Source organism: Triturus cristatus, chromosome 3_2 (assembly GCF_964204655.1).
Source record: "Triturus cristatus chromosome 3_2, aTriCri1.1, whole genome shotgun sequence".
Classification (NCBI taxonomy): domain Eukaryota; kingdom Metazoa; phylum Chordata; class Amphibia; order Caudata; family Salamandridae; genus Triturus; species Triturus cristatus.
Genome location: NC_140584.1, coordinates 112,022,868 through 112,038,159, shown reverse-complemented (window position 1 = coordinate 112,038,159; position 15,292 = coordinate 112,022,868). Strand labels below are relative to the sequence as shown.

The following is a 15,292-nucleotide window of genomic DNA, read 5'->3' as shown; positions in this document are numbered from 1 at the left end:
CCATAACATATATATATATATATATATAAAATATGCAAAGGAAAGGAATGCAAAGAAAAACAAGCATTTCCTACAACTGTACCATACAGCAAAAACACATTTCTACAAGACCTTTTTCATGGTATATGAAGGTGGACAACGGGGAGGCGGGTGGGCCAGTGAGGAATCCACAGGCAGATACTGTATCCACCAGAAAAAGCGTTACCGAAGGTAAGTAACTTGTTCTTCTGATGGATACATCTGCCAGTGGATTCCTCACCTTGTGAATAGATTCCCACAGCAGTCCCCACTCCCGGAGGAGTGTGTCCACCTTCCTATACCAGAAAGTCTTGCAAGACAGAGCGCGCGAAGTGGCCCTCCCTCCTCATCTCAGAGTCGAAGCAATAATGCTTTGCGAAAGTACGGAGGGAGGCCCAAGTCGCGGCTTTACAAATGTCTGCCACAGAAACACCCCGGGCCAAAGCAGACGTAGATGCCTTAGCTCTAGTTGAATGAGCCCTAATGCCCTCAGGAGGGGTCTTACCAGCCAGGGCGTAGCAGATCTTGATAGCCAGTATTATCCATCTCGACAGCGTGCGCTTGTGCACCGCTTTACCCTTAGAACGACCAACGTATCCAATAAAGAGCTGGTCATCAAGGCGAAAGTCCTTGGTTCTGTCCAAATACAAACTCACAGCCCTCTTTGGATCCAGGCGATGGAGTATTTCCTCCTCTTTGGAAGGATGAGGAGGTGGGTAAAAAACAGGGAGAGTAATGGACTGCCCCAAATGAAACGGAGTGACAACTTTAGGCAGGAAAGCAGCCCTGGTCCTGAGAACCATCCTTTCAGCATGTAAGGTAAGAAAAGGAGGTTTGGAACTAAGAGCTTGAAGCTCACTTACCCTCCTTGCCGAGGTTATGGCCACAAGAAAAACCACCTTAAAGGACAACAGCCTCAAAGGACAACTATGTAGAGGCTCAAACGGGGACCCCATCAGAAAGGTTAAAACAAGATTAAGGTCCCACTGAGGCATTACAAATGGAGTAGGAGGAAACATGTTTGTAAGGCCCTTGATGAACCTCAGAACAACCGGAGATTTAAATAGTGAAGGTTGATCTGGGAGGCACAGAAATGCAGATAAGGCCGAAAGGTAGCCCTTGACCGTGGCCACAGCAAAGCCCTGCTGAGCCAAGGAAAGAGCAAACTGGAGCACATTGGAAAGATGAGCCTTTAAAGGGTCAATGGATCTCTCTCCACACCATTTTACAAATTTTGACCACCTGTAGGAGTAAATGGACTTGGTGGAGTGTCGCCTGGCCGATAAAATAACGTCCACCACATCAGGCGGGAGAGAGAAGGAACTCAGGTTGCCCCGTTCAATCTCCAGGCATGAAGGTGTAAGCTCTGGAGGTGGGGGTGTAGAACCTGCCCCTCCGACTGCGAGAGAAGGTCTGCCCTCAGAGGGAGACGGAGCAGAGGGCACGAGGAGAGGTGGAGAAGATCTGTGTACCACACCCTTCTTGGCCAATACGGGGCGACCAATATGACTTGGGCCCGGTCTTGGCGAATCTTCCTCAGAACCCGAGGAATCAAGGGTATGGGAGGAAACGCGTAAAGGAGTCGTGAGCCCCAACTCAACTGAAACGTGTCCCCCAACGCCCCCTGCATCGGATACTGGAGACTGCAGAATGACGGGCAGTGAGCGTTCTCGAAAGTGGCAAACAGGTCCACCCGAGGAGTTCCCCACGTCCGAAAGACGTGACGAACTACCTCCGGATGGAGCCTCCACTCATGGTCGGCGGAGAACTGCCGACTGAGACTGTCCGCACGCACGTTCAGCACTCCGGCCAGATGATTTGCCATCAGACAAATCTGATGGTCCTGAGCCCAGGACCATAGACGTAAAGCCTCTCTGCAAAGACAAAGAGACCCCACTCCTCCCTGCTTGTTGACATACCACATCGCGGTCGTGTTGTCTGTCAGGACTTGAACCGACTGACCGCGAAGGGAAGGGAGGAAGGCCTTGAGTGCCAAACGAATCGCCCGCAATTCCAGAAGGTTGATGTGAAGCAACCTTTCCTCTGGAGACCAAAGACCTTTGATCTTCAGGTCCCCCAGATGCGCACCCCACCCTAAAGTGGATGCATCCGTTATCACTGGGGCCACCGATGGAGGTAGATGGAAGGGCTTTCCTTGGGACAGATTGCCCTCCACGCTCCACCAAGACAGATCCGCTGCAGCTTCTCTGGAGATCCTGATCGACTCCCCGAGATCCCCGTTGTGCTGATACCACTGCTTGCGGAGGCACCACTGGAGCGCCCTCATGTGCCAGCGTGCATGGTTGACTAACAGAATGTAGGAAGCGAACAGACCGAGCAGGCGAAGGACCTACAGAAGTGGAACAACCGCTCCATTGTGGAATAAAGGGACCATCTCCTGAATGTCGAGAATCCTTTGAGGTGGAGGGAATGCTCGACACACAGTCGTGTCCAGTACCGCCCCTATGAACAGGTTGCGTTGAGAGGGCACCAGGTGAGATTTGGGCACATTGATCGACATACCCAAGTCGAATAACAGCTGAGATGTTACCTGCAGATGACGCTGCACCATCTCTGGGGACTCTGCCTTCAGAAGCCAGTCGTCCAGGTAGGGGAAAACTGGAATCCCCGATCTCCTGAGATGAGCAGCCACCACTGCCATCACCTTCGTGAAGACCAGAGGTGCGGAAGTAAGACCAAACGGGAGGACCACAAACTGGTAGTGTTGCGACCCAACCGTAAAACGGAGATACTTCCTGTGCGACTTCAGGATTGGGACATGAAAGTACGCGTCCTGCAAGTCGAGCGACACTATCCAGTCTCCTTGCTGCAACGCTTGAAGAACCTGCGCAAGGGTCAGCATCATGAATTTCTCCTGCTTCAGGTAAAAATTCAAGATTCTGAGGTCCAGGATTGGACGCAATCTGCCGTCCTTTTTGGGAATCAGGAAATACCGGGAGTAGCATCCCTGACCCCTTTCCTGCTCCGGAACCACCTCTATTGCACCCTTCTGAAGCAAGGCTAGAACTTTTCTGCAGGAGAAGCAGATGGTCTTCCGAGCAATAACCTTGGCAAGGAGGGTAAGGGGGAGGAAACTCCCGAAAGGGAAGGGCGTACCCAGTCTCTACGAGGATCAAAACCCAAAGGTCTGTTGTAACAGATTTCCATCCCCGTAAAAAGTAGGACACCCGACCCCCCACAGGTCTTACATGATCCGGGATGGGGGATCTAGGGCTGCTTCCCTGAAGCTTCATTGGGAGCAGAAGAGGAGGAGTAAGAAGAAGGGTTGCGCCCAGAACCTCTCCGACCCCTTTGTCTCCCTCTATAGGACTTATAGAGGGGATTCTGCTGCTGTTGTTGCTGCTGCTGTTGGGGCTGCCGGTAAGAGCGAAAAGACGATCTTCCAAAACCCCTAAATTTTCGAAAAGACGAACCCTTAGTTGGAGCTTGCAGTCCCAAGGATTTCGCAGTCAACCTGCTGTCCTTAAATCGCTGCAGGGCAGAGTCTGCCTTTTCCCCAAACAGCTTCTGTCCGTCGAATGGCAGATCAACCAGCGTAGCTTGCACATCAGCTGAGAACCCAGAGGTACGGAGCCAAGCCTGCCTCCTTGCGGCAACAGACAACCCCATGATCCTTGCCACAGAGTTCGCAGTATCCAAACCTGATTGGATAACTTGACTGGCAGCCGCCTGAGTGTCTGCCACAACCTCCAAAAAGGACGACTTATCCCCCTCAGGCAACTTAGGGGCCAAAGACTTAATGGAGTCCATTAGCGCATGCACATAACGCCCCAACAGGCATGTAGCATTAGTTGATTTTAACGCCATACTTCCAGTGGAAAAGGTCTTTTTGGCTGCCTGATCAACCTTTTTAGATTCCCTGTCAGCCGGAGACTGAGGGAAGGCACCCGAAGCATGCTTGGAACATGAAGCCTGCACAACCAAGCTGTCCGGAGATGGATGAGTTGGAAAGAAGTCAGGATCCCCTGGTGCAACCTTGTACCTTCTTGCCACCTGCCTACACACCGCCGGAGATGAAAGGGGTTTCTTCCACACCTCCAAGACCGGCTCCAAGATGGCCTCATTGAAAGGCAACAAAGGCTCTGATGTTGATGATGGAGAATGCAACACTTCTGTAAGCAAGTTGGATTTGTACTCCACAGAAGGCAGCTGCAAATCCAAAAGTTCTGCCGCCTTTTTGATCACCACATGATAGGGAGCCAATTCCTGAGGTGGAGAAGACCTGGCAGATGCATGCTCCCACTCTGGGGTTGTATCCAAACCACTAGCTTCATCAATGCCTTCAAATTCATCTGAGGAAGAGTCAACCTCACCTTCTTCCACATCTGTCCGATATCTCCTTTCCTCCAACACCCTCTGGGCCTCCCTCCTCGACCGGATCCGGGGAGCCGGCGTCGACGACGTCGTACGCGGCGTCGGAGGAGCCAAAAGGTACCGGAGTCGGCGGCGCCATAGGTGGAGTCGGCAGCGCCGGACGCGGCGCCGATGGAGTCGGCCTCGGCGTCGAGGAAGGCTCCGAAGTCCGCTGGTCCTTCCGAGGTCGAATCGGATCCCCAGACGGTGCCGGAAACTGCCAAGATGGCGCCATCGCCATAAAGGGGGCCTGAGCATACTGCTGCGGCACCCCTAGTGTAAATGCCATCGGACCCACGGGACCAGTTGGTGCTCCGGATGGGTAGGCCGCCCTATTAAAAATGCCATACATAGCATTTAAGAAATTGGTAGAATCTGTACCTGGAGCCGGGAACTGAGAAAAAGGAACAGACCCTGTATCCCCTTGTGGAGTCACCGGCGTCGGCTCCGCAGTATCTTCAACCTGAGCCTCAAGACTCTTCAGGCACCGGAACAGACTCTTCCTGCTCCTTTTCATGCATGGAAGCATCCGACTCCACTCAAACCGGAGTAGACTCCTTAGACGGATCCGATGACCACGTCGGGGACTGAGCCGGAGTCTGCTTCTTCGATGGAGAACCCCTCAGTGACTTCAAAGGTGAAGGAGAAGGAGACAAGCATTTACTCCGGCGTCGAAGGGGCGAAGCCGACCTCGACTTCCTGGACCTCGAGGACCGACGTCGAGAAGAATGTTTCCTCTTCTTGTGATGCTTCTTCGACCTCGAAGTCGATGACCCCCTCTTCGACTTCTCCTTTTTCCTCCCTCTTCTCCTCACCGATCCTCTTCATGAAGAGCTTAGTCTTCCTCTCTTTGAGTGCTTTTGGGTTCATGCTTCTACAGCATCCGCACTCCTCCATATCATGTTCCGAATAGAGGCACCATAAACAGTTCTGGTGTGGATCAGTCATCGACATCAGACCTCCACATTCCCTACAGGGCATAAATCCCGACTTTTTAGTCGAAGACATACTCGAATCAACAGATTAACATGGCTAAACTACAAAGTTGCCAACGAGCACTGGAAAAAAAGAAACGTTGCGCGTCGAAGGCGCGGAAAAAAGGGAACTGACGTCATCACGCCGACGTGGGCTTCTTATGGCTCCGGTGACGTCGAACGGAGTCGCGAGCGGAGCCGATGCATTATGATGTCGCCCACGTCGACGTGGAGTGCTGGGGAAGAAAAGTTCCGTGGAATGCTGGCGCAGGGGATATTCACAAGGTGAGGAATCCACTGGCAGATGTATCCATCAGAAATTCCCTATGGAACCTAAAATGGGCAAACTCCTTTTTGCACCTCTGCCTTCCACCCACTACCACTTTAACTTGTTTTTTGTGAAAAAGAATTGGCACTGCGGACCTAAACAGTCAAAACCTAAGCAGGTGTCAAATCTTATGCAGATCCGTCTACCAGGACCAAACTTCTAAACAAATCAGAGAAGCTTTTTCAATGGAAAGTACAACTCACCTAAAACTACACAGTTGCTACTCCTTTATAGATAGTAAATGGACACAAGATGGATATCAGATCCGGTCCACATAGCAGTGATGTTGGCATCTCTGTAGTGAACCCCTCAACCGAATCGCATGGAGTTGGTTGTATGTGTGCCCTGTGGCCACAGTGTTGGTGGAGGCACCTCCCAAGAAATTTGCCACCATAACGAGGTTGAAATACATACAGGTGGCTTGAGAGATTTCATCTGTTCATCGCGCTCTGCTTGTTTGTGTAAACGGGAGCATATATGGATTTTGCATGGGTGACCGACCAAATGCAAGACTATTTTTAATCCTAGAAAACTAAGGAACCAGCTTACTGACCGCACTCTGCACAAACCTATCAGTTGTCTGCTAGATGGCTGATACTGTGCACACGGGAGGTAAGAACTTTGCTAGTTTTGATTTTGGGTAGCTTAAAGAGAAAATACATTTAAATAGTGTACAGATGACTGCAGTCTGCTTGTACCCTGTGCAGAGACCAGAGTTATTGAGGAAAAAGGAGTGTAGGAGAGCAGGGTCTGCTTTCTATGTTCACCCCCACTTTTTGCTTTTGCTTTACTGGTTTTCGACTTAGATGTGGCTGTGGGCCTGCTAATCAGACCCACAGCCCTGCTGTTCTCTCTCTAAATTAATACTATGTACTTTAGGTACATAACCAATTTGGATAGGATCACCTTATTGGTCCCTGTACAGTGTACCCTAGGTACCCAGGGCATAGGTGTACCCTAGGCCTACCAGGGGCTGCAGCATGTATTATGCCACCCCTGGCCTGGCCTTCCATTTTGACACAACTGGCTGATCACTCAGCTGGGGCAAGGTCGTGTAATCACCCCTTGCTTAGGTGTAGTATTCCTATACCTAACTTACATATAGACACATGTGTACCTATCAGTCACTCCTATGGCAGGCCTTAACAATCCTGGAGGCAGAGTGCTTGGTAACATGTGAGATGGTGCTCTAGCATGAGCTGAGCCTGTCTGCAGCTTTCAGAACCATGTCCTTATAGCTGTTCTATGATATAGCCTACCATATACTCTTAAAGTGCCTTATAATCTTAGACGGTTATGGTAACTATGGTTTGGCTTTATCGAAACATGTCGTGTAAGGTGTCTTAACACTGTGGAATAATACCCCCATGCCATTTCTGAACATGAGGATAATATTCCCCCCTTCTAGAGGGAAAGACATGTTAAAATCATACTTCACTGTTCGCCTCTGACCAAAGCCTCAGCATCACAAAATGGATGCTGCTGCCACGACACAAGTCTGACCTCCTGCAGCTGGGAGTGATCCCAGCCAGGGAGGCCTGGACAATAGGTTTCCTGCTTGGGGAGGTGCTAGCACCTCCCCAGACAGCCTTTAGTGTATTGGGGCAGGGTGGGCTGAAAGGAATGAGACATGCCTGGGGCACACAAGGTGTTCCTTGCATAGTACAGTTCAAACCGGCGCTGGGGCACTCCAGCCCCAGCTCTGGCGCGAAACTGGACAAAGGGAAGTGGGTGTAACCGCCCCCTCCCAGGTCCCACCCATAAGGCGTGACCTAGCAGGTATCCCAGCCCCCCAGATTAGTATAAGAGTGGGAGTTGGGCCTCAAGACTTTAGATTATCCTGAACCTGCAACTTGAACAGAAACTCTGGACCTTCGACATTCGACGAAAGAAGAAGACTGAAGAATCTCCCTTGTGGCCAAGGAGTGGCTACCCTGTGCAAACAGGCACCATCAAGAGACTACCCTTTGCTTTGCCCACGTTCTACGAGGAACCGACTGCAGAGCCCGACCAGAGCCTTGACTTCCAGACTTCTCCGACACTGATCCACATCCACAGCAGAGCTGAGATCCGTGGAGGCGACGAGCGACGTGGGACCGGCTACCTGGCAAAAGTGGCTAGTAACTTCAAGCGCAGCTTCTGAGGCACCCTCGAAGTTGTGCACCGGGGATTGAGAAGCCCCAAGCACCATCTGCACCGAAGATCAGCCCCCCACACTCCACGAGTCCTGCGTGGGGCCCTTCTGCATTTTCCTGCTTGCCGCGTCTGTCCGGTTGCTTGCCCGCTGGCTAGTGACCTTTGTGACGACGCACCCTGAAATCTTCTGCGCTGGTTTGGCTCCTCCAGACTGGCTCCCGCTTCTCTGCAAAGAAGAAGCACCCCAGACCTTCCTGGTCTGCACCAGAAGCAAGTCATCCGTTCTTCGTGGGTTCCGCTTGCCAAGGCTTGGTGAGTCCTAGTCTCCTAGTCCAACTTCGGCGCCGCCGACAGCAAGAGCCTTCGTGGGACAGCTCGCCTCCTGGTCCTGGTCGTCCTCGACGCTTCCTGGTCCTCCTGGCTGCAGCGACAAGCTTCACCTTCACCTGCAATCTTCACGACATCACCTGGTTCCTTCCTGGTTCCACGTGGTCACTGGCTAGTGACCTTGACTCTGTCCCTTCTGCTTGCAGGTCTCCTCTCTTCTTGATCCCAGCTTTGGGATCCACCGGACACTCTTCACTGACTGCCTGTCAGCATCTTTCTTCAGGCATCCATAGGAGTCGACGACGAAAACCGACGCATCTTCACACCTATGCACCCGCAGCCTGTGGGCTAGGTAACTTGGGTACTCCGGTGCTCATCAGAATAGTGACTATCCTAGTGTCTAGTTTTCCAGTCTCGACTTCCTAGCTACTCCGGAAGTGTCCTAAATCTATCGTTTTCTAAACTGCACTATTGCTAGTGACTTTTACGCATTACGCGTGAGTGTTTCCACTCTGCACACGAATCCCGTGGGCCTCCCACTTCCTAACTAACGCTAGTGTAGTGTAGCCCCAGCGATTCCCTAGGCCTAGGCCTATTCTATTTCCGTGACAGTGGTCCTTATACCACTTACTTAGTATATGGTTTGCGTGGTCCCTAGGGCCTAACTGTATTACTTACCTGTGTGACTTAATGTATGCTTAAATAAGACTGTGTTGTACTTACCTCTAATCTCATAAAGAGTGCTGAGGGTTTGACTAGAATAAATACACTTTATTTTATATATATATCTGTTGTGGTGTCCTTTCATTTGGTATTCAAGGGATTATATATGGTATCACAGCTGGCTTCACATGCCATTCAGAGTTTAGCCTAAGACTGCTCTTGTCCATGCTACCACTAGGATAGCTGGTCTATAAGGTTGACTTTACAACCAATCACCATAAGGGTATTTGGACTGATATAAGGTGTACACTAGAACTAGTGACATCATACATCAGGCCAACTTCTCACAAGGAGCAACGGACTTTCAGCAGCTGCAGAATAGTCACCAAAGATACAATTATGGTTAAGAAATGGTAACTAACGATGGCAAGATGATCTTGCACAGTTCTGGGTAACCGTCTCAGTACTGTGCTGGATACTTAAGCGTATGTCGATTAAGAGGCTCATGCTTAACAGTCATGGCTGCCCTAATAAATTGGAACTTATTTTATAGGATAAGTGGCATACATAAAATGACACCCTGCATATCTTATGGACTTTGAAAACATAGCTGAAATTATGTCAACGTAATCCCTCCTTTTAGTCCTATATACAATGCTTGAGTTTTGATCCAAGTTATAAGTTATGGTTACGTAATGGGCCTTCTGGCATCTGATATTCTCCATACATGTACTAAAATGCTTTATCTTATCAGCTATCGGCTTGTCATATGTTGTTTTAAACACAAGACACTAGGTTTAAAAAAAAAAAAATACTATGAGAAGAGTAAAGTATAAAACAGTAAATTCAAATTAAGTTGAACTGGTTAATTATTTATTCTAAATTACCTTTGTTGCATATGTTGGTTTGTCTATTGCTTCATCACCAATGAAGAAGTCTAAGTCGTCCACACCTTTCATCAGCCTTCTTTGTGCCTGGTCACCAACCTTCGCAGACTCCTTAATAGCAATGCCTGCAAGAGACACCAAAAATGCAATTACATGAAACAAATGTAAATTGAATATCACGATTCGGGCACAGTGAACGGTTATTGTGTCTGGCTTGAATAGAGCTTAACGACAGTGCACGAAATTAGTGACAGGGAAGGATATCTAGAGGTCTAATATTAAGGTTACAGAAGATCACTACTTTAATTGGCGAGGTCCTCGAATTTAGCTTCTAGTAAAAATAAAAAAGCAGTCACTGTTGAGAACTGTTGCACCTATAGCAGAAAGGTTTTTCATCAGCTAGAAACCTACCAATGTATTTATTCATTCTCAGCACTGCAAACATCCCTGAGATGCAACAGAGCATTTTACAACAAAACAACAAGTACAAAAGATTTATAGGCCAATTAGCAGGACTGTAGTGTGAGAAGGTGATAAGCTCTCATATTGAGAAGGAAGCATTTTACAATGATTTAAAATCTGTGTCATAATAAAAGGGAACCAGAACGTGACAAGTAATAGAAGGGGGAGTGACAGTCCAAATCTGCAGCACAGAGTTTTCTGCGGAAAATACAGATTTTTATTCCCTGCATAGGTTTTAAACAATTTGGAAATAACTGAAAATCTTCTACCTCTGCCTGCACTTTTCAAAAGAATGAAAGTGTACAGAAACATTAGAAAAGACAATGTAATTAGAGGTCAAAGAGGGCGAGCAACAATGGCATCTAATATAAACTAGCAAACTGTAATTGCAGACTGGACTAAAAAGTGGACACATGCAAAATAATCCTATGTACTGAAGCCAACCAGTCCAAGTCACTGAGTCACCCAGAGATTCTTAGAAATGTAGTAAGCTCTTGGGCGTTGTTAGGTGTACAAACATTCAAACGGGGGTCTGAGGAAAACCTATAAAGGGGTGGAGATCCTAAAATTAGTATGGAGATCAGCTACGGACAAGTTCAGTACAAGAGGTAGACCTGTGAACAAAAGCGACAACACCCTGAACCAGGTACTTACAAATGTAGCTGCAAAGACGTGCTTGACAGAGACCCAACATATTTAAATTCACCTGCTTCCCAAATATTCAAGGATGTTAAAAAGAATTGCAAGGCTTACGAACTTATGTCGTTTTCTCAATATTTTGGGGCATTTGTTTAAGAAACTTCACTGATTTAATATCACCTTTGTTTCAGCATATTCCGTTTTTTTGCAGGCATGTAAATGTTTTTGAGGGGGAATTGTTGCATATTTTATTAATTTCTCTGCCGAGTTGGTCTGGCTCTAGTAAAGGGAAAATGGGTTTAAAATGATGTAGATTTCACATTGAATTCCGAGGGGGTCTGCATTGAGCAGCAATATTTAAATGAAGCACTACGAGGCAAGCTAATACTTAGGTGCTACAAGTAAACATTTAATGAAAATATTCTTAAAGGAACTAATAGCGGAAAATGTTGAGTCTTTTTGTTCCGACCGTGAGTAAGAGGTCTTGCAAACTGATTTACCAGGAAGAAAAAACATGGAAAACCAAATTTGAGCAACGACAAAAGCACAACCGAGGTAAAAGTAATTTACACAAAGCAAAAAAGTGGCAAGAGGCTTTTTCTGTAATTTTTCCATTTTCTTTCCCTAAGCAGCCCAACTGAAGACTGACATAACTTCTGCAAGTAAAAGATAGCAAGGAGCAGCCTTTACATCAAGAAATGCTCAAGTTCAAAGCCGCTGCCAACAAAGACGATATGAAAAAGTACTTGAATCATGCTAATTTTACCTGCCGTGGGATGAAAACGCTTGGTATGCCAATATAGCAGCACTATATAAACAGATCATTTACTCCGCACAGTAAAACTGTGTAAATATTGTGCCATAATCTAATAAAAACACCAACACTGGATGACTGTAATGACATGTAAGTAACTTCTTCCCCGGCTTAGGATATTGCAACTTATCATATACTTTGACACTGAATAGCAAGCAATATGTACGGAAAGGGTGGAGCAATGAAACCCAAGTTCTGTAGTTGGCCCACCTTTTTGGTAAATAATTTCGCTCCGGTTGCATGAAAGTAACTCTGCTTCTATATGGCAGGGGTCTAATGGGTTTTCGACAACAGACCTACCACTATCTTTCTGGTAACAAACACCATGTCAAGACAAAGGCTGCAGATTAACGGAAGAACCATAAAACAGATAACTTTAACAGACAGAATATCAATAATTATTTTTAGGCAATGACAAAGCAACCCTAACATCCAGCATATATAACCCCTTCTTCTGTGACTACAGAAGAAATATGGACAACTCCGTTAACCACATTGATTTATTACTGTGATAGTCTGGCAATATGAAGGAAGCTTAGGAGTAAGAGTAAACCTAGGTCTATATTATCGTGTGCATTTAATTGTATTAAACCATTTATTTAGCACTTCTGAACCCTGACAGGGACGCAAAGCCCTCCAATCTGTGTCAGGTACCCTGGATGCCCTTTTAAAATGCTTGGATGAAAAGTGTTGATTGTACACCGACCTGTATGGGAGGCGGTGGGTCCGGTGTGGTGGCATGCTCTAAACGTCTCTTCCCACTTAAGCATTAAGTGTTTTGGCGAGTGTGAGATCAGAGCCAATCATGCATGCAAATACTTACCATCTTTAGGGTGATCTGTCACAGACTGGTGGCAATCACTGGGGTTCACAATTAATACACTATACGGGTCTACCTTGAAGTGACAGAGGCCAGTTGGACAACTGGAGAATACTATATGCATGTACCAGGAGCAACAAAGCTCAACCCCGGGAGACAAGCTGAAGCCCAATTAGATAAGCCGAAGAGAGTCGGCAGTGATTCTATGGAAGAATTGCATTCAGGTTGCTGTACAGGAGAAGGTGGTCAGGGCTGTTGGTCAAAGAAGGAAGTAAGAGGGAGTAAAACAGGCAGGGGACCGGGCCCTGGCAATAATCCTCTAGCAGATCCAAACACAGAGGACGAAGGATGTTGCCCTTCACTATCCACCCTTCTTCTGGACACCAAGGTATGGGAGGTTAAAGACATGGGAGAAGCGGGAGTCCTGAAGTGATGTCAAGGAAATATCTTCAGATGAGAACACGATGCAGCACACAGAGGAAAAAAGTGAATGTACCCTTTGGGTTTGCCCCTCTCTCAATTTTTCAGGGTCTCTGCATTGTCAGTTGGGCAGGTTCAGAAGCCACAGCAAGCCTGCAGCAAGTCAGACACTCTGCCTCTGAAGCGTCTTTGGTTTTATAGCATGTGAAGATGAAGCATTTCCAAAACACCAGTGCATACAAAAACACCCAGAATGGTTACTTTATCCTGTGAATTTACTTTAAAATATTTTGCATAAACCTTTTAAGATCAGACTTTAGGTTTGTCTCATGGTTTTAAGGCAATATAAACTATTCCCTTTTAGGATACTGTGGGTCATAAGAGCAGAATTAAACGAGTGCCTACTGCTTAGGAGCCATACATGCTTACATGAGGAACCTTTTTGGTTGACTGTCTACATAGCAATTCTATGTCAGGACTGGAGGCGAGGATTATGCCCTTCTTTCTTCACTTTATTGAACAGCAGCGTTGAAAGAAACTAACAAAACTACTTTTCCCATGAACCATTGGGAAAAAAATGTAGTTACAAACAGAGTGACAACAATCAATCATGATAGAGACAGTGTCCAATCAGGGCTGTCCAGCAATCCTATAGTCCCTTGTTAGTGTCCTGTCCTCCTCTTTCTTCGCTGCTGCGCAGCCAGTTAAGTTCTCCTCAGATTTTCTCTGTTTGGGGGGCTTGAATATGACATGATGCAGAATATGCTTTGCTTTGGTTGTAGCGCGTTTCTTTGTAATGTATCGCCCTTGCGCTAAGATGTGATTGCCTTGTCACTCTGTTTATGCATTTTTTCCCTTTTGTGCAGGTATCGCGAGTAATTTCTTTGGTTGTCGGTTTCGCGCATATCGCGCGGGTGTGATTGTTTCATTGCCGCGGGAGCGTTTTCACTCCTACGCGGTTGTTTTGCTGGTGTGCGCCGGACCTCCCGCCGCCTGAGGGCGTGGGAGGCTGTGACGAGCGCGGCGCATCTCGGCGGTTTCTACCGTCTGTCAGAGACGCGCGCGCGCATTTGTGCTTCCACGGAGCTCCTGGGCGGCATACTACGCCAGATTTGGTCCGTAATTAGCTCGCGAGCTGTTTGGAACAGCTCGCAGCGTTGGATTGTTGTGACGCTCGTTTTCCTTGAGGGGGATTTCGGGTCAGGTACCGCTTTTTAAGCGCCGACGCCTCCTTCAGGGGAGGTCTGTAACGGCCATTAGGCTTGCTCTGACAGGGGATATTGCCAGCCCAGGGTTTTTTCTGCTGAATAGCTTATATTTAAATTGTGGTTTCACCAGCTCCTATCCCCGGTGGGGTCAGTCACCCTCTAAATTGGTGGTTATTACCACGCGATAAACTTGCAGCTGACACCCAGCTCTACTACTATTTGCTGTTGTGGCATAGACTTGTTTACTTTATCTCCAGTAGAATGGAGTTTTATGATGACTTCCATGAGGAAGAGGAGGACCCCTTGGCGGACATGCCGTGGGGGGATGCCTTTTATGAGGCGGTGGACACCTCCATTTATAAGGCGGTTGACCAAGCCATGTCTCCTTTAGAGGACAGGCTTTCACGCAAGATTGATCAGGCATTTTCTCGCCTAGAGCGTAGATTTGGGTCCCATCCTGCCCCAGCAGCTCAGGACATCCCTGGCTCGCCCTTGCCTAAACGTCCTTGTTCACAGGGGGTGGATGTAGACGCTTTTGAGCGCCTCAAGCAGGCTTTTATTGACAGTCAGCCGGTTAGGGGTTTAGGGGACTCCCTACCTCCAGCTCCCGCTCTTTCCCCAGAGCCCGGTCCTTCAAGGGACGCTGATTCGAGCCCGTCCCGTCCCTGGCTGCCCTCCCGACCCTCCCAGCCCCTGCAGTTGCCTGTGGTTCCCTCTGATTTGCAGCCTGCCCCGACTCCTTCTGACATGTTAGATCCTAACGACATAGTGCACCCACGGTCTTCGGACTGGACCCCTGCGGAAAAAGTCGCGACTTATGTCGCAGAGCACATTAGAAGGCCGCTGGAGAAAGAGGCCCGCAATTGTCTTAGGGCGGAATGTCCCCGTCCATCCCTGGAGGGTAAAGTGGCCCTCACTCTAGAAATCGACCCCAGAATGTCGACTTTTTTGCAAAAGTTTATTAGGGACCCCAAAAAGGGCATTGATAGGTCTTGGAGAGCGTGCCAAGATAAGCTTTTGGACGTCCTTGGACCCGCCACCAAAATTTTGGACATGGCGGAAGAAGCCAAAGCTTCCGGCTCCATGATTTCTCCTGAGACACTATCCGGCTGGGCTCAGAGAGTAGTGATTTTTTTGGGCAATGCTAACTGCGCCCTGTCCACCGAGAGACGCAGGTCCCTCCTTATTAAAATTGATCCGAAACTCGGTGACCTAGCTGATT

General features: G+C 48.1%; 1 protein-coding gene across 1 annotated transcript in view; it reads right to left on the bottom strand.

Moving 5' to 3' along the window:
• ACTR3 (actin related protein 3) overlaps positions 1 to 15,292 on the bottom strand; it is a 294,857-nt gene that overhangs the window by 155,169 nt on the left and 124,396 nt on the right. The window contains exon 3 of the mRNA XM_085647336.1: positions 9,708 to 9,832. Within this exon, the coding sequence (XP_085503462.1) occupies positions 9,708 to 9,832 (125 nt within the window). The remainder of the gene's footprint in view (positions 1 to 9,707; positions 9,833 to 15,292) is intronic.